General features: G+C 37.4%; 1 protein-coding gene across 2 annotated transcripts in view; it reads left to right on the plus strand.

Moving 5' to 3' along the window:
- Nucleotides 1-25,578, plus strand: part of SLC9A3 (solute carrier family 9 member A3) — a 52,605-nt gene that overhangs the window by 19,694 nt on the left and 7,333 nt on the right. For both annotated transcript variants that reach the window (XM_009556923.2, XM_054059972.1), the window contains exons 2-11: nt 2,580-2,882; nt 7,857-8,017; nt 10,007-10,085; nt 11,992-12,169; nt 13,027-13,247; nt 15,250-15,452; nt 16,268-16,357; nt 18,093-18,163; nt 21,804-21,933; nt 25,093-25,208. In XM_009556923.2, coding sequence (XP_009555218.1) covers nt 2,580-2,882; nt 7,857-8,017; nt 10,007-10,085; nt 11,992-12,169; nt 13,027-13,247; nt 15,250-15,452; nt 16,268-16,357; nt 18,093-18,163; nt 21,804-21,933; nt 25,093-25,208 — 1,552 coding nt within the window. The remainder of the gene's footprint in view (nt 1-2,579; nt 2,883-7,856; nt 8,018-10,006; nt 10,086-11,991; nt 12,170-13,026; nt 13,248-15,249; nt 15,453-16,267; nt 16,358-18,092; nt 18,164-21,803; nt 21,934-25,092; nt 25,209-25,578) is intronic.

Consider the following 25,578-nt stretch of genomic DNA (forward strand, 5'->3'; position numbering starts at 1 on the left):
CACTAATACTGTGCCTAGGCTCATGTAGATGAATTTAAATGATAAATATCAAAATTTTTAGGTCACAAGATAGCCGCGCACTATTATTTCTTTTATGCCACAGACTGGCTACAATTTTCTTTCTTTGCTCTTTCCTACTTTTCATCATTAACAGCAGTGAAAGTAGACTTAATTTCCTCCCTGGGTCCCTCACAGAGTAATTTATCTGAGCAGTACTGCATACTGTCCTTCCTGGTATTTGTAGTTTCTTTCACAAAAGAAACAAACTGAACTCCTGCATTTCAGTCAGGTGAAGTCAGAGTAGACATTTATATGTAATTAAAACTTGCAATTCTTCTACCTTGTCATGGGGACACAATTCGTTTGTGGGGCTATTACTGGATCTCTCCTAAGCAAGTAAAGGCAAACTTTATGAAACGAATGTACTAACATTATGTCTGTTTATAACATACTCAGAGCATAACAGAGACAGAACTTTGGATCATGAATTGTTAAAAAAAATTAAGAAGTGAATTTGGAATTAATCAGTGGTGAAATAGCACAGTGTTCATTGAATATATTTTATGCACATAGCCAGAAGAAAAAAAGTCATTAAGTGCAAATATGAACTTATCAATCTAAGCTCCAGTTACATCTTAGTCTAAAGCTATTTAATTAAATTTAATAATTTATGGTATTTTCCTTCTTTGTATTTCTATAGACAGAACGATTTTGCTAATCATATTGCATACTATCTGCCTGCACAGTTAGCTAGGCAGTTACCTTAAAATAACTGCAGTCCATTGTTCATGTTTTGCTTGGGCCAAATGCAAAAAGGAGAAAAGACCTCTCCAGAGCCTCATTTTATGCAATAACTTTCCTGTCCACAGGCTGCATTCCGAAACTAACAAAGTAGAAGAATTTGTTGCCGATATTATGAGAATCTAGTACAGATAATCAGTCAGTGAGGAAGTAAAGGAACACAAGCAGATATGATGTAGCTGATTGACTGGGAACATGGAACTTCTAGGAGAAGACAGTGTTATAACCAAAATCAGGTTGGCTTCCCAGCACTCACTGGACGAAACTGGTTTTGGTTGTAAAGGTGAGAATTATACAAAATATGAATTTTCAGCGGAACATTGAGTTTCTTTGAAATGTGCAGGTCAGAAAAGTCTTTACAGGTGTATTTTACATTTTTAACTTATAGTTATGGCTTATCTGCAAACGTAAGAGTAGGAAAAACAGACTTAGGGTTAGTAAGACTAGCTCAGCAACATTCATTTTCAGGGATAAAGAGATAATCCCTACTCTGTGAGGTGATAAATTAGTTGATAATTCACTGGCTGGTGGTTGAAGGAATCAAGAAGGACCAGTAGAAAAGACTTTTCAGAAGTTATATGCTATAACTTATACACGTGAAATAATAGCTAGTTTGTTTTTATTTATTTAATTTCCTCTCTTTTTTTTTTTTTTAATTTCTGCGTTACGAACAGTGGCAACTAACTGCAAAGACCACAGTGTTTATTTCTGTGAAGTGTTATTCAGCTATTGATTACATGATACAGATGATATATCGAAAACTAGTATCATTTAATCAACTTCACTGGATGCAGTTTGCTTTCCTATGTGATTGCTATAGCATTAATCCCACTTTGAAGTTATGTAGTAACATGGCTTTATTTTCAAGTCTTTTTTGCAAACACTTCTACATCCATGCTCGTTGGTATAAGCAGGCTGTTGTCATTTTTCCTTTTGTTTTTCCTATTCTGATGATGCCACGGAGGTTATACAACTAGTAGGAATCATTTTTGTGGGGCTACTGTAATGATGGGTCGTACTTCTAACATTGCCTGTGTAGATGCAGCCAAGATGAAGACAGACAGTTCAGGAATGGGGCCCTGAAAACACTCTAAAAGGTAACTAGTAAATGTTTGACTAGACAGATACTTGGCTGGGAGGAAAAACAATGGCCTTGCAGTAAAGTAACCCGATCTAAGATCTCTGCATAGTCATGAGAAAGATTTTTCCAGTAGACCTTAAAAGGCTGGAATTCTACATGATGCCTTCTTGCCCAAACTAGTTTTTAGCTAACTTGCAGTTGCATTGTAAAAGCTTCAACACAGTTCTAGGCTGATGCTCAAACCAGGAGAAACTCGGGGGTTGGAGGGCTTAGTGGAATTCTCTTCCTAAAGTGAAACTCACATTTTCAACACAAAGTTATATAATTAAAATCCCATGTATTGGGTCAGTATCCAAGAGTACCAGGGTTCAGACCATCTGGGACGGATCAATATTTAAGATAAACTGAAGGAAGAACACAGAGAAATCCCAAGCAACTTAATGTCTCTCTATTATTTTCTCTACTTTTGTTTTCTTTTAGCTGATACACAGCAAGTGCACTATGCTGGGAAAAATCCACTTATTTTATAAGGGGCTGGGTTCTGACACTGTCTATAATCTATGCATTCCATGCATGCTTTGGGGTGTAGTATCAATGAAAGCAGGAAGTTTGTGTGGAGTCAAAATTGCCAGCTAACAGGTGTTCAAATTGTTTCTCCGTTCCAATTCTAACAAACTGTTTTCCTCTTTCCTTGCAGTTTTCCACTTGTCCCACAAAGTCACTCGAGTCGTTCCAGAGAGTGCTCTGCTGATTGTTCTTGGTCTCCTCCTTGGCGGCATTGTATTGGCATCAACTCATTTTGCCCCCTTTGCCCTTACACCAACTGTATTTTTCTTCTATCTGCTGCCTCCCATTGTTTTAGATGCTGGATATTTTATGCCAAATAGATTGTTCTTCGGAAATCTAGGTTCCATCCTTTTATACGCTGTCATTGGGACAGTATGGAATGCTGCCACAACCGGTTTATCTCTCTATGGTGTCTATCGGACAGGAATAATGGGTAAGTTTGAGCTGTGAAGGTGCAATTGTGAATGTTACTGCATGCCAGCAGTTAGATGGGTGATATTTTACATTTTAAGAATTCTTTTCAGCAGAAAAATCCGCCTTAAAGGGAGGAATTTTTAATATTTTTTACCAAACCTAAGAATTATCTGAGAAATCTTCTCTGAAGCAAGCACAAAATGAACTTCAACCTGTCTCCCATATTTTCCTGCTCTAAAGGTGTGCATACACTCTCAGAATAAAGCTCAGAATTCATCCTGCTAATGGACATCTGGACAAAATAAACTTTGGAGGGTTTGTTTCTTTCTGCTGTGACAGAAACCTTTGAAGTTACTGTGAAACGGAACTGTCTTCCTTCAGTCAGCTTTAGTATTAAGTAAGCAATGCTTGCCAAGTGACTATGTGGCATGACACATCTCTATTTTATTTTCTGAGTCTGGAAATTGTAACTGAATACTTACAGAGCCAAGTGTCGTATGTAAGATGCACTCTGTCCTAATTATACTCCATACAAGGGTATGGAGCTGCTAGAAGAGGCACAGAACAATTCCTCCCCCAGCAGGTGTGGCATGCACAGAAGCTATATACTATCATCTGAAGAACAATAATTCACATTGTATGTGGATTGCATGTGTTTTGAAACAGACATCATGTCTATGCTTTTTTTAGTGTGTGTACTGAAGAAGTTCAAGAATTCTTCTAGGACAAAATTCTCTTAGGTTTGTGAGTTCTAGAAAGCACTTACAGGGCACATCTGGGTGTGGCTGAGCAGTACAGATAGTGTTCAGCTGTGCCTGTGCCCATCTGTTCTTGGCAACCAGTACTGAGATCCTAGACTGAGTGGCACAAAGACTGCAAGGGTTATATTGTGTTGTATGAAAGGCTCAACAGCTAGTCATAGGGCTGTTCTCTAACCACAGTGGTGCAAAATGGACTCAGAGCAATTTACAACAGAATTCCTTTTCAGTCCAGCTAAAAAGAGTACCTTAATTGTTCAGAAGTTGCAAATGTTGCAGAGGACATTTTGATGAAGATTTTTTGATGAAGAAATCAGCTATTATCTAACTATTACCGAAGTTAACATAGTAGAGTTTTCCAGCCTCAAAACCTACTCCTATTGTCCAGCACGGGGAAGTAGCACAATTTGGGGCTGGGTTCCTTGAAACTGAGCATAAGACTAGGATATCTTTTCAATCCATTTTGAGAAAAAGAGTCTGGAAGAACTAGGCCACAGACCATGTTCATATGACAATCATCTTAGGTAACTTCAGATATTTGTAATATAGACATCTATGATAGATTTAACTTACATTTTAGATGTTTACCTTAATATAACTCACATTTTATAAGTAATAATTCTTCATTAGAAGATATGAAGGTGACAGTTCAGATGCAGACAGTATTGACTTTTATAGGTAGGTAAGGCGTTTTATGTTCTTTCAGCCTATAGGCACAATATATTGCATCCGTAATTTCACATTTATAGTTAAATCAGGTTTTCAGGAACAGAAAAGATGACAAAGGGATATTGCTATTACAAGTGATTGAATAAGGATTTCTTTAAGTATCCAAGCTGCTAAGAACAACTAAAAAAAAATGACAAAAATATTTTAACGTCCTTTTTTTCCAAAACATTTTCTTTAAAGTGAAAAATCCATTTATCTCTTGTTCTCCTCCCAATCTGTAAACAACTTTCAACTGACTGTAAGAGCTGGATTTGATGGATACATGTGCTGTTTCATCATTATACAAATCTTTCAGTGACAGTGTATACCAGAATTCTGAGCATATAGTTAAACAGGAGAATGAGCCCCTATCTGGGTCACGGCTAAAGCTCTACAAGCTAAAAATATAGATGTTAACAAGCAGACAATAAAAGGCAAATAATAAACATGCCTGATAAATTTAAATGTTTAGAATGAGCATTAACTGATGTATTGTGCGGACCTGCCTTTACCACCAAGATATATTATCACCTGCTGGAGTTCTAATTTCAGCTATGGAAAAGACCAGAGAAGCCTGTCCCTGATTCAAACTATGTCATTCTTCAGCAAAGCTAAGTAGGACTGCAAAATACCTATATGACACATACTTACTAATCCACTAAATAAGTTGTGTTGACCTCCAAAACACCAGCAAGGATCTAAGTATCATACTTTGTGAAAAGCATCATTGTTGTTACTTACTTGCTGAAGATAGGAGAAGGATGAGTTACTCAATTTTTCGAAGAGTTCATAGTAACCTCTGGTTGAAGTCCTATGGCATATTTTTGTTTCTACCCCACTTTTTCTACAACTGGAGTGAATAATACCATAAAATGTAGCAATATATATCCACTACAGACTAAGATGAAATAAAACCAGATTACTTAAAACTTCCTCATTGAATGGGCCTGTAGTACTGCCCTTCAATATGAGGCTGCACGATTCAATGGATTACATAGATTTCCTACATAAATAAACATAAAACCAGCTCTTTGTTTGCATTCAATATCCTTATGGGTACTATAATTTGCAGGAGAAAAAGAGATAAAGTGATAATAAGAAAGAAATCCTTTAGAAGTGACATTAAAAGATCATCACCTTTACTAGTAACTAAAGCCATGCTAGTCTGATTTCACAGAATAGGAAGACGTATCTAATCATAAATCTTCCTGGCTGATTGCATCAAATTGTTCACCTGCTGCTGGAGAACTAACACATGCAGCACTTCTCTGTGGAATAATTGTCATTGTGACTAACACTGAAGATTTTCCCTGTACAGCCTTGGTCACAGTGACAACATGCTGAGTAAGTGTAGAACTCTTAAACTGGGTCCAAGAATTTACCTTGCTTAGGTGTCACTGCTGGCAGCTAGTCACTCCGGGCTCTGGTGAGGTGGAGGAAGCAATGGTCATGTAGCACTTGGAAATAACTTGCATTATTAGTCTAAATAAAGGTCTGAATTAGAAACCCCATGCCTCTTGACGCTGCTTTGTAGTAATTACAGATGTGTCTTAACCTTTCCGTAAGTATTTGCTCACTAGCTTTGCAGGTCTTCAAATAATGTACCAATGATCATAATTGATGACATATAAAAAAGATAAGCAATCTCAGTGAGCCAACTTATTTTAAAAGCTTGCATTCTATTGTACTCTGGTATCTGATAGTTATTGTCATTTGACATATAAAAAAGATAAGCAATCTCAGTGAGCCAACTTATTTTAAAAGCTTGCATTCTATTGTACTCTGGTATCTGATAGTTATTGTCATTTGACTTGTTCCTTCCTTAAGTATGGCAGAGAAGGACATTTGGTGGAACCATAACTTAGATTCAGGTTCAAGACCATTCTCAGAAATTTTGGCCCGATCTTCAGCTCACTGCTTCAACGTGTCTCTCACACTGAAATGGATAGATTCAGTGCTTATTCACAGCGCAATATATCCAAGGGTGAGCAAGACTATTTCTGTCTCCTTTCAAAAATCCAAAGCAGTCTGTGCAAACTATGAATTTCTGGTTATAGGGCCTTACCAAGGTCCTTATACATTTTATGGAAAATACTGCAGCTGCTCTGGCTGTAACACAGCAGCTAAGTGAATAAGTATTTCTACAGTTCCCCCAGATTATTTGCCATACACGAGTGCAGCAGGATGCTGTTTACTCCTGTTCTCTGGCTACCCGTGTAAGTGTCCTTCTCTTGAGTAAATATGCCCATGCCATTTTGTATCAAAAATATTTTGAATCTAGTTCTGTTTCACTTACCTTCTAAGCACTAAACATTCTGGATTTCAAAATTTACCTTAAAGAGTTCTTGCTAGGGGAGTTGATATGTTGTTCTGGAAGTATCTTATAGGCAGTACCGATGCTTCGGCTACTGAATGTCATTGTTTGACTCATGCTTCCAAATTACTTAATATCAAGTTAATTTCTCCATCACCTATGGAAACATATTCCTTCTTTGCTCTTTCTCATACAATGTTGGGCTTCATCTCCTCTTAATGAACCTTTCTTCCTCCTCCATCCATTAATAAATGTAAAGGAAATTTTCCTGTTCTCTACTGTTTCAAAAATCTGTTGCCCAGGAAAAAAATTACTGGGCTACCGCTCTTGATTCCATGAGGTCTGCAAATTTTAGAAGACATTTAGGAAGCTGAGCAAAGTGATCTTTGTGGCTCTTCCTTTTCTGTTACTTTTGCAATGCTAGTGATGCTTGTCTCAGTCTGTTTGCATAACTGAACAAAGTAACCTTAATAACTAAAAGAAGATTAAGAATTACAAATAAATACTGGGTTACTTTGTCACTAGACTGTTGTAGTTGCAAAACTTTTTAAATACTTGCCAAAATTCCTAAGGAGCTATGACACAAATATGTTGAAGTACATTTTAGTCGTTCATTTGTTTTTATGGTTCATTTGCGGACAATTTAACAGTGATCTCATGAATCATAATTTGGTAATAAGTGGCTTAATTGCATCTGTCAATGAATATCTACTTGAATAAGTAGGCCATAAGTGATATTTAACTGCACTAAATGCAGTTAAGCCTAGCTGTAGCAGTAATTAGCAACCAAGAGTCAAACTTGGCCTGTGGCATGAAGTATTTTGGAACATTTACTTCAAGAGTACTGGTATATTCCTCTTACTGGCTTGTCATTTCTCAGTTATCCCGGGATAATTAACACAAGTTAGATAAAGCATACTACACACAAATATAAAGCCTGTTTAGGTCTGGAGATACTCATTTCGAGAGCCTTGCCATAAGAAAAGGACTGTACTGCTCCCAGAATCAACTTTGGTTCAATATTGGATCCCAAAAAGGATACAATGTGACACAATGCAGAACTCGTTAAGTGGTTTCTGTGCTATACTTTCCAGTCGTGCCTTAAGATCCCTATTTTCAAGGATTTTGCATTATCTGTAATATCACAGTCTGTCATTTCTATAGATAATACAAGGCTGACTCTAGTTATGCTTTGTTTGCTTTATTTTTGAAGGCCACCTGAGAACTGGACTGCTAGACTTCCTCCTGTTTGGCAGCTTAATTGCTGCTGTGGATCCTGTAGCTGTTCTGGCAGTATTTGAAGAAGTCCATGTCAATGAAGTGCTATTCATTATTGTTTTTGGAGAATCACTTCTGAATGACGCTGTAACTGTGGTAAGTAAACTGTATTTCCCAAAGTCACCCAAACTCTACAGGGTTTCTTCTGAAATGTATTTTACCCTTAAATGAAATACTGTATAATCTGTGTGTGTCTACTCATAGGCTAGTGTAGCGTATCTTATGGTGTTTTCTGTCTTGCTTAAAAACTTTGTAAGCTATTTGGAACCTGTAAGTCACCTAAAAGTATACAGTCATGAGTCAGATGAGCATAAAACCATTTATAATGAATTTTCAGATGTGTGTTTTCATTTGCCTTTGCTGTTCAAGTAGGGCCTTAGCGATTTACTGATATTAGTTCAAGTGATTTTAAGCTTTTCCCTGTTGTTGTTGCTTTTAGTGCACATACTCTTTTCTGCATATTTCCATTATGCCCGTAATTGATATACATACCTCAGCTATATAGACAATGAGAGAGACAATATTCACTGAAGCGTTTATGCCTGTGCCCTGTCTTCTACTTCGATCACATGGTTATCAAACATATATAACAAAGAGCTAATGGAGGAAAAATTGTGGGACATTTTATAAAGTTTCTGGTTTGGGTTAGGTGTTTTTGGTAACATTAATTTCTGTTTTCCTTCATTTAGAAAGAATAGGGAAGCTGAATAGACTTCAATAGACGTAAATCAATCCTAAATGTCTACTAATGATTTTATTTTGATCAAAACACCTTTTCACACAAGATTTTTCTCAGACTACAACAGTCAATAATTTAGTCATATAGTGCTAGTGGGCAGGGACCAGATTATGGCAGAAAGATGCTATGCAACTGAGTTGCTATAGAGCTTCAGTTCACTTCTTGGATTGTCTCCTGTTACTGGTCCTGTATATCTCCAAAGGAGGATAAGACATGTCCACCGGGCTCGGTGACTTTAATTTTGTGCAACCAAGGCAGCAAGGCACTGCAAGGTCATGTGCAGCAGCCTAGCTGTTCACATGAGTTTGCAAATGCCATTTGGGGCCTCCAGAGAAACCTAATTGCCTTTGACTATCAGTCTCATTAGTACTTATGAGGTATTACTAGAAACCTTGATGAACTCAAGTATTGACATCACTGGTTTTTGGAAGGAAAAGAGGTTTTGTTATTGTGACATGAATACAAACACTTTACAAATAAAAGGAGGTCTGGTTATTTCTCAAAGAAAATCTAGAAGAGAAGAGTAAGCATGATCAAGAGTCAGCAATCACAGCCTATGGGAAAGTTTGAAACAACCAGGGTTCTTACTTTGAAAAAGAGAGGACTGGAGGACAGAAGGATGATGCAGCATTCTTTAAATGTAAATATGCAGAAGACTATTTTTACGGAACAAAGTAACCTACATGCCATGAGTGGGGTAAATATGATAAGAATTAACAAATTTAACTGCAACAAGGAAAGCTGAGAAAGCCATAGTGAAGTTCTCCTCCATCCTTGGAGGAATTAAGAATAGATCAGACAGGCAGGTGTCAAGAAGGATGCTCATACAAACCCCCTTAGACAGGGGTATGGGTGAGGGTTAAGATGAATTCTTTACTTTCAGCATTATCGCTGTTAGTCAATTATTTTAAAAGCTTTAGTACGATTATGATAGTTTATTCTCTTTTATGTTCAACTTCTTTCATGTATGTTCAACTGATCCAATATCCTATTATTAGCATCTTATTATTATCTTCTTTATCTTATACAAGCAATTAAATAAATCTGCCAGATATGTGGATTTTAGAGTGAGAAGTGCTTTAGAAAACATATCTAGTTGTAACAACTAGATAGAAATCATAGAAATAAGGCACAGAAAGTTGATCTTTAAAAAAACTTCTGTTTCTTTTTGCTCTGCTGCATGTTTTTCATCCTGAAAAATTAAAACCTCCGCAAAATCTCCCTCCACACAGGATTTTTAGATCATACATAATTTCAGAATTCATAATGGTGGGGCCCAGTAATTAAATTATTTTAATAAGTTTAATTCAGGAGCTAATACTAAGTTAGTCTACTTTTCTTTACAGGTGCTGTACAATGTGTTTGAATCTTTTGTTGCAATAGGTGCAGAGAATGTGACGGGGACTGAATGTGTCAAAGGCATAGGTGCGTAGAGTTGAATTCTGTATCACATCATTGATGTACATACAAAGTCCGACACAAAAAATTCAAGACTAACCCACTTTGTGAAGCAAAATCCCTGCAATTTCTTCCTCTTACCAAAGATCAAGTTGGTGCTCAAAAGAACCCGATTTTTGTTTGGTAGAAGATGTGAAAGCAGAAATGGTGGAGGTGTGAACCTCATTAGATTCAACAAGGCCAAGTGCAAGGTCCTGCGCTTAGGTCAGAGCAATCCCAAGCACAATTATAGGCTGGGTGGAGAATGGATTGAGAGAAGCTCCAAAGAGAAGGACTTGGAGGTGCTGGTAGATGAGAAGCTCAGCATGAGCTGGCAGTGTGCACTTGCAGCCCAGAAAGCAAACCATTTCCTGACCTGCATCAGAAGAAGTGTGACTGGCTGGTCGAGGGAAGCGATTCACCCCCTCTCTGTTCTGCTCTGCTGAGACCTCATCTGTAGTACTGCATTCAGTTGTGGAGCCCTCAGCAAAGGAAGGACATGGATCTTTTAGAGCAAGTCCAGAGAAGGGCTAAAAACATCATCAGAGGGCTGGACCACCTCCCCTCTAAGAACAGGCTGGGAGAGTTGGTTTTGTTAAGTGTAGAGAAGAGAAGGCAGATTTTCCTGCAGCCTTCCAGTACTGAAAGGGGACCTTCAGGACTTTTCTTTATCAGGGAGTGTAGTGATAAGAAGGAGGGTAATGGTTTTAAACTGAAAGAGGGTAGATTTAGATAAGATATTAGGAAGAATTTTTTTACTGTGAACCTGGTGAGGTGCTGGCACACGTTGTCCAGAGAAGTCATGGATGCCTGGAGGTTTTCAAGGCCAGGTTGGATGAGTCTTTGAGCAACGTGATTTAGTGGAAGGCATCCAAGCTGATGGCAGAGGGGTTGGAACTAGATGATCTTTAAGGTCCTTTCCAATCCAAACAATTCTGCGATTCTATGATTCTATGAAAATGATCTGCAGAATTGCTTTGAACATTGGCAGCATCCTATGCAGCTGTGTGTGAAATCAGAAGGGAACTATTTTGAAAGTGATTGCCGTTGATTTTCTTAGTTTGTTAAATAAAACAATTACAGGCACAGTCACTGTTTTTCTATGTTGGACCTCCTATGCAGACTTTTAAACAATATGTTATGCTGTCTTTAACTGTTATTTTTCAGCCCTTTCCCTTGTCACTCATAATCCCACACTCCTGTGGCATAGACAAATGTCTTAAGAAATATATACATTAAGAAAATAAATATTATTCCTGAATATTTGAAAAACTTGATCATGTTGTTTTGTTTTGGGGAGACTCAACATATGTGGAATCCAGTTGTTAAGGCCACCAAAATTAACAACTACGTATTTTCTTTCTGTTTCACAACGTGTCCTTAGTTTCAGCCTGTCTGCTCCCTGCATTCCAGGAAAGTCATGATTGCATACGGGCATTCTCGCTCCTTATCACTGATTGCCATCAAGTAGTGTTTGTCAGTAAGAAATGTTATTTACCTAAGAATTCAGTCACGTATTTCCCATTCAAAGCATGGCATGATGCTACATCACCTTATGAATCGATGCTTTTACCGTGGCTTTGACATACTCTATGATATGGTTTTGGAAAAGCATTTGTTTACAGAATGTGGGATAAAAACTGTTCAAAGAAATGTTGTAGGTTTTGAGTAAGCCTAAAATGATGATGCTTAGCAGAAAGTAACCTTGTATTTTCTAGAGAATGCTGCATTCACATACCAAGTGCCTAAAAGCAATTAATGTTGTTGCATTTCAGAAATAATTTTTGACACGTCTTCCAAAATTTTCTCTTTTTTGGTGGCTATAGAACTGAAGAATACTAGTTCAAACCATTATATTTCTACTGTTTAAGTAGTGTTTGGTTTTGTTTTTCAGTGTCATTCTTTGTCGTGAGCCTCGGTGGGACACTGGTTGGCATTTTCTTTGCTTTCCTGCTCTCATTGGTCAGTCGTTTCACCAAGCACGTGAGAATCATTGAGCCTGGATTTGTGTTTATCATTTCCTACCTGTCCTACCTCACAGCAGACATGCTTTCTCTTTCCTCTATCCTTGCGTAAGTCTCTTTTTATAACTGCCTGTGAAAGGGTTGAGAAGGGAATGTGGTTTTTAAAATCATTGAAAAGAAAGACGTAAATGACAGCTACAGAATATGGCACTCATGAAGCTTACGCTGATTCTTCTAGTGAAGGTTATAAGGTTGTACTATCTTCACACTGCAGTAAATTATGATTTGCAAATACTGTCATTCAGCCTTGAAAAGGAAAGTTGTCCAGTATCTGCTGTGCCACGAGAACTTCCTGTGAAAAATACAGACTTGACTCTTTCCACTTTGCGATTAATCATATTTGAATAACTAATAGCTGTCTATTTGTATTGACATCTTTCCCTACAATCTGTAATTAAAACATTTTTCTAAGGCATTATGTGAATGTTAATTAATTGCTGTTCTTACTGTCTTGTCTGAGCTAGTAAGGCTTGCCTAAATCTTGCCTGTTTGGCTTCAGTACCTCTTTCTGTCGTCTTTCTTCTTTTAGTATGCATTGTTTCGTGGCGTATCTTTCTTCTCAGTTTTGCTTGTAGTTTGTAGATGTTACAGTGAGTGTATTCAAGATCTGAAAATCATACTGCAAACAGATCATTAGGTTAGAGCAGTATAGTAATCTGAAGAGAATTAAGGCCTGTTACAGTCTAATGAAATGCTGTCTTCAGACCTTTTGGAACCACCTCAAGATGAATGTTTGAGGTATGCTTTTTTACCTAGATTAGACTCCACAATGGTTTCTAAGTGTATCTTTCTTAGGAATTAATGGTCTGGGTTTTTTCACTATCTGGCAGACAGATGGAAATAATTTTAAATATTACTACAAGTATTTTCTGACTAATTGCTTCTTTTTTCTTTTTTTCTCCTAGGATAACTTTCTGTGGCATCTGCTGTCAGAAATATGTCAAGGCTAACATATCTGAACAATCTTCTACAACTGTAAGATATACCATGAAAATGATGGCCAGTGGAGCAGAAACTATTATCTTCATGTTCCTGGGAATTTCAGCTGTAAATCCAGACATCTGGACTTGGAATACAGCTTTTATTCTGTTGACTCTGGTCTTCATCTCAGTATATAGAGTCATTGGTAAGGGAATGATCTTCTTGTCCTTGCACTGTATTGTTGATGCAATCACGAGTGCATCTTTTGCCAAAAGAAACATCAACCCTAAAACCAGAAGGAGTTCTAGATTTGTTCCTTTCAAAACATTCCATTTATTTTAGCTGAATTTATGGTTGATTTTGGGTTAGGAACATAGATTTCTTCAGTAAGCTTCAACATAAGCTGCAAATGTAGCAGGATTTCACTTGCTGAGGATGTTTGAGGATATGACTAGCCCACTGGTTAACATGAATCACCCAGTGGCTAACCTTTGTTGACCCAGCACATGGTATTGGCAAAATCTCCCAGTGAAATGGACTCTGCTCTTTAACTTGCAGCCTAACAAAAGGTGACCCCTGTCAGCCATATCTTTCCTTCAGCTCTTTCAGTTTGGCAATAAAGAGATTGTCTTAAGCTAATTTTATGGTTGACTTCAGGTTTGAGACACATAGTGACGTAAGACCATACATAATTACACTCTAGGTTCTCTGGCTTAAGAAATAATTCTCAGGGACTGATGAAAAACTGAGTAAATAAGACTGTGGCAGGCAAGGATTACCTACTGTCAATTTACTGGGCTTGTATAAGTTTGCAAACATTTCAAAATACCAGTGACAATTTGCCCAACTATGCAGTTCTACTACTTAATCACTGTTTTGTGAAATAGCAAAGGGGCTAGAATTGCAAGAAAGGCATATAGTGATTTGGTGTATGGATATCCAGGAATAAATTAAACGCGTTTATTTGCCTGTTTGCCTTGAATTAAATTCAAATAAAAGGTAATGCATCTATCTAGCTGGCAGTTTTCCTTTATTCTGTACTTTTGTTCTGTCTAGAGATTCCTGGGCTGGATGAAGGGCCTAGGTCCATGTCCTCCTTTCTGAATAGTCTGTTACCATTGTTTATTTAGCAACCTCTCAGTAACCACTGATGTGTGTGAGGTGTTGAGACAAGTTTTCAGTATCCTGACTTTGTGACGTCTTGTATTCCTGGAATGAGCGGTTAACAATACTGTAAAGTGTGATCAAAAACTAAATATTAACTAAGTAAGTATAATAAGCACCAATATGTAATTAAATAAATATTCAGCAATAACAGTATGCATCCATTAAAGTAATTGAGCTTAGGCACTGATAAATTACTAAAGACTTGGTGATATTGAGCCTTATGTAATTGTAGCTCTCATACCCTCACAGGAGTCAGATTGGTGTCATGAATTAATTTTCAGGGTTCCCTCCATGAAAGGCCTTGCTTACAGGGAGTCACACAAGATGTTCTTCCCTTAGCACAAGGTCAAAGTTCTCTAAAAAGAGACATATCTTTTGCACTGGCTAACGTTCCTGCTCTGCTGCACTGGGACACACATGCTATGCTACTGTCAGGGGTGGTGAAGCTATTTTCCTTCTGTACGGTGTGAGCTCTGGGAGCCATTGTGATTTCTTGAGCTTTAGATCATACAGGCAGCATCTCACCTGTATGCCTGAAGACAGCATTCCCACAACCCTCCATAAGACAGTGACATAAAAGTCATTTGTAGTGATTTGTAAAGCATACCACACTTGCTTCCTAAATCAACTCTGTTTCAACCCATTTATCTTTCTGTTAAAAGACCCTGTGCATACAACTGACTGCGGTGCTAGAAATCCTGTTTTGTCTCAACTGCGAGTATCAAAGGTCTGTACATAGCAGAATTTGACCTTTTAGTGCCTATGCCAGAGGGCAGCACTCTCGAAAGTGCTGCTGGCTCACAGAAGAAACTTCATTGCAATTCCTCTGGCTGAACATAAAGGGAAAGGTACTAAATCAGCTTGCCAGCCCTCCTTAGCAGAGTAGCAATACAGAGGGAAAAGTAGATGGTGTAGAGAGATTGTTGTGAAAGCAGACTGATGGTACAGTTTCTGTTACACATGGTAGGGATATTGACATTTCATAAGGGTTCCAACCTAGTGATTCTATGATTCTATGCTGGCATTTGTTTTTCTTATAGGTGTAGTTATACAGACATGGATTCTAAACCACTACAGAATGGTCCAGTTGGAGATAATAGACCAGGTGGTGATGTCGTATGGTGGACTACGTGGAGCGGTTGCTTTTGCTTTGGTTGCACTTCTGGATGAGAATAAAGTGCTAGAGAAAAACCTGTTTGTCAGCACAACTATAATTGTTGTGTTTTTTACTGTTATTTTCCAGGTAATTAACTTCGTAAGCATGCTACTTGCAAGGAGAAGGGGTGCCCCAGAAGTATCAAATGCTTAAAGCAGTTCCAAGATGAAGGTTGCATATTGTTTCACTGAACTGAAAGCATGATTGAATTTGTAATTTTAGTAACAAAGATCCTATTTTATGTTTTCATATGGCACCACAAGGGACAAAACACAATTTCCACTGTGCTAAAAAATATTCAGTCTTAGCTGCTTGGTATTAATAGCACTCAATGTCTGATTAAACATCCTTCACCTCATGTGAATAACTATAGGGAATAGTACTTTTTATGGGCAGACAGAGCCATAAAGCTGATCTACCTGAGCCTGAGTCCTTGTTTTAAAACGTAACAGTAAACAGTGAGGTAAGACAATATTTAGCATCCAAACATAATCACACTGTGCGGATTAAAAAAAAAAAAACATTAATTTTAATTGAGATATGTCAGTATGTATCAGGTTGGAAATTTTTCTCAAATTTATTATAAAAAGTATAATTGTGGTCACAAACTCCTGATATGCACAGAAAATACTTTATTCAATCGTATAGGAAACATTTAACCTTTCCACTACCATATTTTTGATATAGAAGATATATTTTCCACTGGTCTATTCAAACTGTTGTAGCAAGAGCTGAGGATACTACATCATTTTATCTTCTGAAGGGGACAGAGATCAACTGAGAAAGTATGACAACCACCATATAACATACAAAAAATGCCCTCTTTTTTTTTTTAAGAATGACCAGCTGAAGTAAAGTGTGGGGTAATTCCTAAGTATTTATTATCATGTTTCAATCCTTAGGGACTGACTATCAAGCCTTTGGTACAGTGGCTGAAAGTGAAGAAAACTGAACACAGAGAGCCAAAACTGAATGAGAAACTTCATGGCAGAGTAAGATATTTTTAAACAGAACCGTGATATCTTTGGGATTATTGCAGTGTGCAGAAAAAAAATATTACAGAAAATTTCTTTGTGGAAGGGAAGGGATAATCAATATTCACGTGCAAAATCCTTCAAACATTTCAAAAGGTATCTGTAAGCTGTGATTTGTCTTTGAGTTAAGTCCTGTGAGGAGGTACTGAACTGGAGATTCTGGTCTTTCACTTGAGAATTCAATGGGGCTGACAGTGCTGGGAAACAGAATGGCTGGGATATGCTTCTTTCTCTTCATCTAAAAGAGGAGGACATTTGATGGAAGTTTGCTAGGGCAGAGCATGTGGAAGTAAGTTTATTTTTCCTTCTTAAATATTGTTTGTTTATAGGTTTATTTTTCCTTCTTAAATATTGTTTACTTATGGAAAACACATGAAAGCAGGCTTTCTAGCTTGTATATTACATCGAAGAGTGTATTGCTGCCCAGTGCAGATCTTAATTATATACTGAAATTCCTGATTAAGAGCAATAGTTTTAATTCAGCATGAATGCTGTGTGTGCCTGCATTTTTTAATCTTTTGAAAGATTTTGAAATATGATGTTCTACAATTCACTTTCACACAACATTATAAAGTTTTTATTCAGTAAGAGAAAACACATTTTCAGTACAAATACAGGTTAAAGGACAGAAGACTATATAACATCTTTAATGGCCTTCTTGAATTCATAACCTTTTCAGATTTACGTGGCTATCCCGCATTGGGTATTTTAACATATTCTTGTATGATCTTCTAATGTTGTCGGTTCTCATGCTGGTTACCCTGAAGTGAATTAACAGCTTAGTGATGGACAGGGTTTCTTTCTGAGGAATTCTTTTACAGACTACCGAATAAATACATAATGCATTTATTATCCAGCAATTCAAAGTTCACTTTCTGTTAAAATATTTTAATATTTGAAAATCAGGATTCTTTCCCAGTTTATCTGTGTTCATGGGATACACCTTTGCATGTCAGTTAGTAGTGCAGGCTGAGCAGTAATGTCAGTCCTGACACTTTGTAAATTTGTCCTACTTCCTAGAATATTCTAGAAGATACTGCCTGAGGAGACACAGTGCTCCTAGAAATGTATAAATTGCAGCCTTCAGAGAGAGGGACCGCTGTCTGATCTCAGGGAGCAGGAGGGAGTCAACTCATTTATACTATGATTTTCTCCACTTCTGTGTCAGATATCTCCTAAGACAGTAATTAATATCGTATTCAGGAATAACCCATGTCACCCATGTTGTACTAAACCTAGCTTGCTGCATATTGTACAGCTCTAATGTTCAGAGTGAAATGTGAACCGTATACAGAAAAGGACCAAATTCTACCTGCCTTGATTTGAATTGAGTTACAAACCTGAGGATTTCTATCAGCCATCTAATATACCCAGTACAGGATTTTACCATAGATATCAAGAGAATGGTGCCTAATTCTACTCTGAGTGAAGTATGGATTCCTGAAAAATCTAGAAAGTACACTAGGGATATTTTTCAACCGATTTAATCACTGTCATTCATAATAGCTGATGTATGGAGATGGTAAAATGAGTTAATAAAGCGAATCTTAAAATTGAATGTTAAAAGTGTACTTAAGTACCTTCTTGCTGAGACCCTGCATAGTCAGCTGGTCTAACCTGACATAAATGGAGCTATTTTATAATTACGCCTTTTATTTCTGAAAAGATATTAATTCCACTTTCACTCTGCTAGGCCTTTGATCACATTCTTTCTGCTATAGAAGACATTTCTGGACAAATAGGACATAATTATCTGAGAGACAAGTAAGTAGTAACTAACTTGAAGTTGAAATACTTGTTAGGAAATGTTACCTGTAAATTATGACTTTTTGACCCTGTGAGTTTAGTAGGGACAGCAAGGATTTCAAATGTAATTGGAAGGGTTATAAGCTGAAAACACTGGAACTGTAGAAAATGTGAAAGTAGTTTATTTTTGTCCCCCTCAACTGGATTTTTTTCTTCCACAGTTCAGATTGGGCCTTTGCAAATGCTTCAGTTTACCTCCAGGTATCAGCTTCTCTCAAGATTTAGGAACTGGGCATTTGCACAAGATTTAACCTAAAAAGTTAATGTTGTTCCTCCTCTGTAGTACTCCATTTCATGAACGTTATTTGTGTGTGGACACACTAGAAACTCAACTCAGCTACAACTATGCTAGTTGTTTATCCTGTTTCTGCAAAGGATGTATTCAACACCTCTGAAAGTGATGGTGGAGAGTGCTGAGTGCTTTGAAACGACTCATATAGTTTAAGTCTATTAGTTTTAAACTAATAATGAAAATTATGTATCATTTCCATCCTCCTCTGTTTATAGTTGTTAGATCTTAAAAGAAGCAAAATCATTCACAGACACGATTTTCATTAAATTACATGTTATCATTGTGATGGGCAGACTTTCATGATCTAGATGAATAAATGTTAAAAAGGGATATTAAACCTGGACATCTTTAAAGTATATTATTTAAGATTAGGAAATTCTTCTCTCCCTGCAGTTAGGTCATCTCATAGCTGCAGCCATTCACAGTTCTGACCTGCTAATGTCAACATGTCAGTTCCAACCCAAAAGCCATACAGTTCTGTTAGTTTTCTGCAGAGCAGTCCTCTAACCCTTTCAGAGAAGCTGAGTATATTAGTTTAGGTTTAGCATTATACTCATATAACTATACAACTCCTAAACTGTAGCTAGACGGTATCTGAGGCATACCCTCTGCCGGATAAAAAAACTGTCTGGGTTCAAAGAGTCATGGTAAATGGAGTTAAATTCAGTTGGAGGCCAGTCACAAGTGGTGTCCCCAGGACTGTGTTGGATCCAGTTCTGTTTACTGTCTTTATCAATGTTCTGGATGAAGTGATTAAGTGTACCCTTAGTAAGTTTGCAGATGACACTAAGCTGGGCAGAAGTGTCGATCTGCTTGAGCGTAGGGAGGCTGTACAAAGGGATCTGAACAGGCTGGATCAATGGGTTGAGACCAATGTGATGTGATTCAACAAGGCTAAGTCCTAGGTCCTGCACTTGGGACAGAACAACCCCCATGCAGCATGACAGGCTTGGGGAAGAGTGGCTGGAAAGCAGAGAACCTGGGGGTTTTGGTTGACAGCCAGCTGAACATGAGCCAGCAGTGTGCCCAGGTGGCCAAGAAGGCCAGTGGCATCCTGGACTGTATCAGAAACTGTGGTCAGTCGGGCCAAGGAAGTGATTGTGCCCATGTACTCAGCATTGGTGAGGCCACACCTTGAATACTTGTGTTCAGTTTTGGGCCCCTCACTGCAAGAAACACGTTAAGGTGCTGGAGTGTTTCCAGAGGAGGGCAATGGATCTAGTAAAGGGACTGGAGAACAAGCTTTTTGAGAGGCAGCTGAGGGAACTTGAGTTGTTTAGCCTAGAGAAAAGAGGGCTGAGGGGAGACCTTATCACTGTCTACAATGCCCTGAAAGGAGGTGGGTTTTGGTCTCTTCTCCCAGGTAACAAGTGACGGGATGAGAGGAAATGGCCTCAAGTTGTGCCAGGGGAGGTTTGGACTGTATATATTAGGAAAAAATTCTTCACCAAATCATCATCAGGCGGAACAGGCCACCCAGGAAAGTGGCTGAGTCACCATCCCTGGAGGTATTTAAAAGACAGGTAGATGAGGTGCTCAGGGATATGGTTTAGTAGTGGACAGATATGGTTGGGCTTGATGATCTCAAAGGTCTTTTCCAACCAAATGATTCAATGATTCTATGAGCTCAAGCAGAATTGTCCACCTGTCTGTGTCGTTATAGGTATGCTCTTTATTCATTTAAGCAGTGAAGAATTTTAATGAGGCATCCCAAATAGAACGTGCTCTTTCTTTTGGCCTATATTTTCATGTTACTTTTTGGGAATGAATTTCAGTGGATGGAAATTCATGCAAGGGAATACATCCTCAGTTTTGAAATACTGTCTAGAAGATGGAGCTAAATGTTATTTAAGTGGCAGATTAAAGTTTTACTTCTTGGATGTCAGAATGTAATCTCCCTGAGTAACAAGAGACAGGGTAGTTTAATCTAGATTCATGGCTGAATGTATGGTTTGATGACGTATTTTGACTGGGATGACCTTAAGTCTGCTTCTTTTGCACTGTATGAACATGAAATTACTGCTTCCTCAAAGAAATTACAGCCCCTAGCAACCTAAGTGATGTGTCCAGATATGACAACCCGAATTAAGGACTCCTTTTCAGATATTTTGGATAGAGAACAATAATAGTTATCAATTCTATAAATAATGCTTAATGACAGAAAGGTTTCAACAACCTGAATAAAAAGTCGTAAACCCATGTCACTCTCTCTTTGATGGCCAACATCCAGTCAGGATCTCATCCGTCTTTTTGCCCCTGATCCCAGATTCATTCCTGTGCATTCCTGAATCCAGTTTTTGAGTCCATCTCCCTCCTAGCCTGGGACTTTTTCCTGTGACTGCTCTGAGGCATTTGTGGTAACATACAGTCATGCGGGGAGGGGCAATCTTGTATATTTGTGTATATGTATATATTTTTTTCTTATTAGTAATATTTTTCATTATTATAATTATTATTTCATTAAAGCTGTTTTAATTTAGTTTCCAACCACAAGTCTTTTTCCTGTGTGGCAGCAAGGGAAGGAAATTGGGACCACAGCTGCTCACATTTTAGCTGACAAATTGGGCTGGGCTAAACCATGACAACTCAAAATAGCCATTTGGCAAGATGGATAGAATAATTTTGAATAGTAGTCTCCAAAGTCACGTAATGCCCTTTAGAGAGGAAGATGTATGAAAGTGAAGCAGCCTTTATCTTCTGGAGCTTAAATATGAAATGACAGATATCCTACTATCAGACAAGCCTGGAAGTGTAAATCACAGAAAGTACACATCACTTCTGTTCCCCAGAGTACATCAGTTGCATGAATAAGACCCTCTGTAAGTGCTTTTGGAAGGGCACTGTGGTTGCGAATCAATTTTCTAGGCTGACTGTCCTACAATACAGCTGGCAAACAGCAGATGCCCTTCAAATGAAAGAAAATTAAAACTTTCCGAATAAAGCTATTAAATATAACAATGCATAATCAGAAGTGGAAAAATAAGGTAGCATGACCACCCAGACTCTAAAATGTCCTAGTGATTTTGAAATGAGATACTGTATCACAGTGCTCTTGCTGTTGTAGTAGTGTTTGGTAAGTGAACTTACTAAATGCTTTGTGACAGCTGCATAACTCTGTAGCAGGCTTTCCCTTAACTTTTTTCAAATTCTAATACAAAAGCTTCTAAACAAAAATCCCTCTCATTATTATGCTCACCTTTTTTTTTTTGAGTGCTTGACTCACAAAAAAATCATTTATGCTAAACTAAATATTCTGTGAAACTAAAATTGCTTATTGCCACTAACATGATTTGTTTAAATTATCAGGTGGTCCAATTTTGATAGGAAATTCCTCAGTAAAGTACTGATGAGAAGGTCAGCTCAAAAATCAAGAGACCAGATCCTTAATGTTTTCCATGAACTCAACTTGAAGGATGCAATTAGCTATGTGGCTGAGGTACTTGTGAACACTTCTTGACGTATTATAGCACCGTTTGGATTTTTTTTTGGGGGGGGTAGTTTATAATAGAACCTAAAGTTGATATATTGCACAAGGTGTCTAAAAGAAAACTGTTTTCATTTCTGCTCTGATTTTTATTTATTTTTTTTACCTAAATGTGTTTTAAATCTCAGTATAACCTGTCTGAGTGGCGTAGTTGTATTATGCCTGATCCCCAAGTATGAATATATTGTACTTATGTCAGTGTACTTTTTTGTTGGCTTTTACTGAATAACTTCTTTTCTATATTTGTCACATGAAAAGATACTGTAATTTGATACGGATCAGGCAAACTTGTCTTTCTAAATATGTCAACAGAATCTAGCACCTCCAGAACACTGATTTTGTGTGATGACAGATATTACCTGAAGAAGCTCACTTTCAAATGGTGTGGAAATATGGCAGTAGTACTGCACTTATAATATAATGTAATATTATTAATAATGTAATATTATATAATTATTATAATATAATCTCACTTTCCCAGATCACAGCAATACCAAAAAAAAAGGCAAGGATAACCTTAATTCGATAGAATCATAACACCCTCACTCCAAAAATTAGGGTTAAATTGATATACTACAGATACCAAACGCAATCACAGAATTGTGACATTAGAGAAGCTTAAGACTTGGAACAGGAGAAATTTTTAAAGTTACAAGATGGAAGAAAGTTACTGGCCATCCGCAGGAATGTGAATCCCAGGCTGGAGCTACGTTAGCAGATCATTGTAAGAATTCCTAGTCATCTTCAGTATGAAACTGGCCACCTTAGATCAAATTATACAATTGTGCAGTATTCATATAATGCAGAGTATAGTTTTAAATGTAATATTTAAACAGTGATCTTTGAAGTGATTACCTATTCACAGATAGGTGATATATCAGTTAATTTCTTTAATTAAAATAAACACTATTATTATGACTGGTACTACTTTTTTCTATTTTTGAAAATGAGCTTTGGCCAAGCAGACTTCTTCCAGTGAAACATGAAGTTTCCAAGACTACATTCAGAAAATAAGATGAAATTCAGAAATTACATTAGTGTGAAAAATGGGGAGTGGCTCACAAGATAAGCAAATACTTCCTTTTTTAGATTTTGTAAATTATCCGTCTAGTTTTCAAATTGTTTCAGCCCAAGAACTATTTTTCTTTCTCTTGGTGCTTTCTGGCCCACTCCTCAGAGGAAGAGAGTTAGATAGTGACTTTGATGTTGATGAGCATGAGACTTACGCAGTTCGGATTCATTGCTGTATCTGTTCAGTGGATTCATTACATTATTTTTTCTCTTTGACAGATGCGAAGAGCTCTGTAGATCACTAAGCCGTGCAGGTTTAGCCGTAGAATCTTTACCCAATGTAATGTAATGTCAGGTTAAGTTAGATATTAATTTTTAGGAGAGGTACCTTTTTCATTATGTATTAGTACAGTTCATAACACTGGAAATTAACTTTTGCTACCTTAGTCTAAATGCTCTTTGTGTATATTGTGCCTTGCAGACAAATTCTATTGGCAAATGCCTACTGATCTGGTAATAATAGATGAAGAAATAAAAAATTCTTCAGGTTCTACCAAAGATTTGCGACATGGTTTCTTCCAATGCAAATTAGTTTTGTCGATGCCTGATTAGTCATGAGTTCTGAATCCTAAAGTCATTCCACCTTTCTCACATTAATATTTGCTTTAGTGATTCCATGCTTTAACAATGTTTCCTTGACTCTGAAATATCTTTGAGCTAAATATCTTGTGAATTACAAGCTGACCTTGAAACTGAAGCTGTTTCTTCAGGAGGAGTAAAGATGTGCTTCCTCCAGCTACTCACTCTCTTCTCTCTTGGAAGAAATCAAGAGTTTAAAAACTATTATACAAATTTTTCTTTTTTTAGCTCTGCTTTTATGCTGCATCTGTGCAATAAACAGGAGCTTGAGAGAGAACCTAAATAAATTCCTTACAGTTGAGAGTTGAAGCCAGGTAAAATGAAAATAGTTCATTTCTGGATAAAATTCCTCCACTGATACATAGTATGATGTATGTATAAAATATTAAATTTGATTTGAAAAGAGAGTCAGATGCACTTCAGAAAATGGACAGGATGATGCTGACCCAGAATTACCTTTTCTTTCTCTCAAGTTCTCTGCCTAGAGAGGCCGGAGTATACTTGTTAATGCCAGTGATCTGATCTAATGTGTATTACTGTAACATGTATGTGGGCTACTAAAGTAAAAGGAAACATTTGTTTGATTTGCTGTATGTATATGAAAATGTAAAGGGGACACAATGCAGATAAAGTGGAGAAATGTAGATAAAATATCTTCCGATATTCTGCAAGGGAGATGTTTTTTCTTGTTGTACTCTTTATTACGTTTTAAAATGTAGAGACCTGCTATGTGATTTCTCTCTGCTGTGATTCAAAACTGTAGATGGATTCAGCCTGCGTAATCACGATTATCACTTAACAACTACCTTTCACCTAAACAAGAGATTACACAAGGAGTGGGGAAAACTGTGAAGACTTAAATCTGAGCTTTTCAGCTCCATGACACCAGTTTTAGAGCTGAAAGTAAATCTCACCACTTTGATATCTCATCTCTTCATGACATCACCTCTTTCAAATAGTCTTGTAGACTTCTACCATCACTTAACTTTTGCTCCTTCCAGTCTGGTAGAGAACAGAACGCTTAATTTATATCTTTGAAAATGCTGCCAATAGCCAAATCTGCATAGATGTCTGCTATGTTCTTGTTTTGAAATGTGGTACAAAGTAAAAGTTCCATGAAAAGGACCCTGAAAGGGTCCGTGGAGAGAAGAGTTAGACTGCAAACGTGCAAGCATATAATTTGGAAACAGATTGAGGCCTAAGAAATCACCCAGCTCCTCAAAAACAATTTACAAAAGTGAGTAGTTTTTCTCCTAGCTTTGCTCATTAGGATGACATCACTCAATGTAAAGCAACCATAAAACCACAAAATGGATTGTATTTGTTACCCAAATGCAACTTCCCCTCCTGCTTCTTGTGCTACTTGCATACAGCAGCCTCACAAATTATTCACATTTTCCATTACACATTTTGTCCTAGGTGTTCACAGCTGTAATATATCTTGTTTCTTCTTGTGGGCAGGGAGAACGTAGAGGTTCTTTGGCATTTATACGTTCTCCAAGTACAGAGAACATGGTAAATGTGGATTTCAGCACCCCACGACCAAGTACTGTGGAAAGCTCTGTCTCTTACTTACTGTAAGTAAGGTGAACTGATCAGGGTGGGGGTTAAGTGTGAGGAAATTGAAACAGTTATACATTTTAATTCACTGCTTTTTTGAACTTCAGTTTAGCTTTCTCTCACATAAAATGAGTACATAGTTATATTGTTGCATTTAACACACAAAAAAGATTTTGTAGTAAATGGTGGTTAGATGAAGCAGACATTCACATTGCAGTTGTTTCATGTGCCTTTTGTTCATTAACTGCTATAGAGAGTTGAGGCGTAATTTCTGTGTCTGCTCCAGAAAAAGTCAGTAGAGAGGCAAAGAAAAAAAAATTGCTCCTTCATGAAGTCTTTCATGATTCTTTTACAGAACAAGCCATGTGTCATGTAAATTGAGAAATT

Source organism: Cuculus canorus, chromosome 2, assembly GCF_017976375.1.
Source record: "Cuculus canorus isolate bCucCan1 chromosome 2, bCucCan1.pri, whole genome shotgun sequence".
Lineage (NCBI taxonomy): Eukaryota > Metazoa > Chordata > Aves > Cuculiformes > Cuculidae > Cuculus > Cuculus canorus.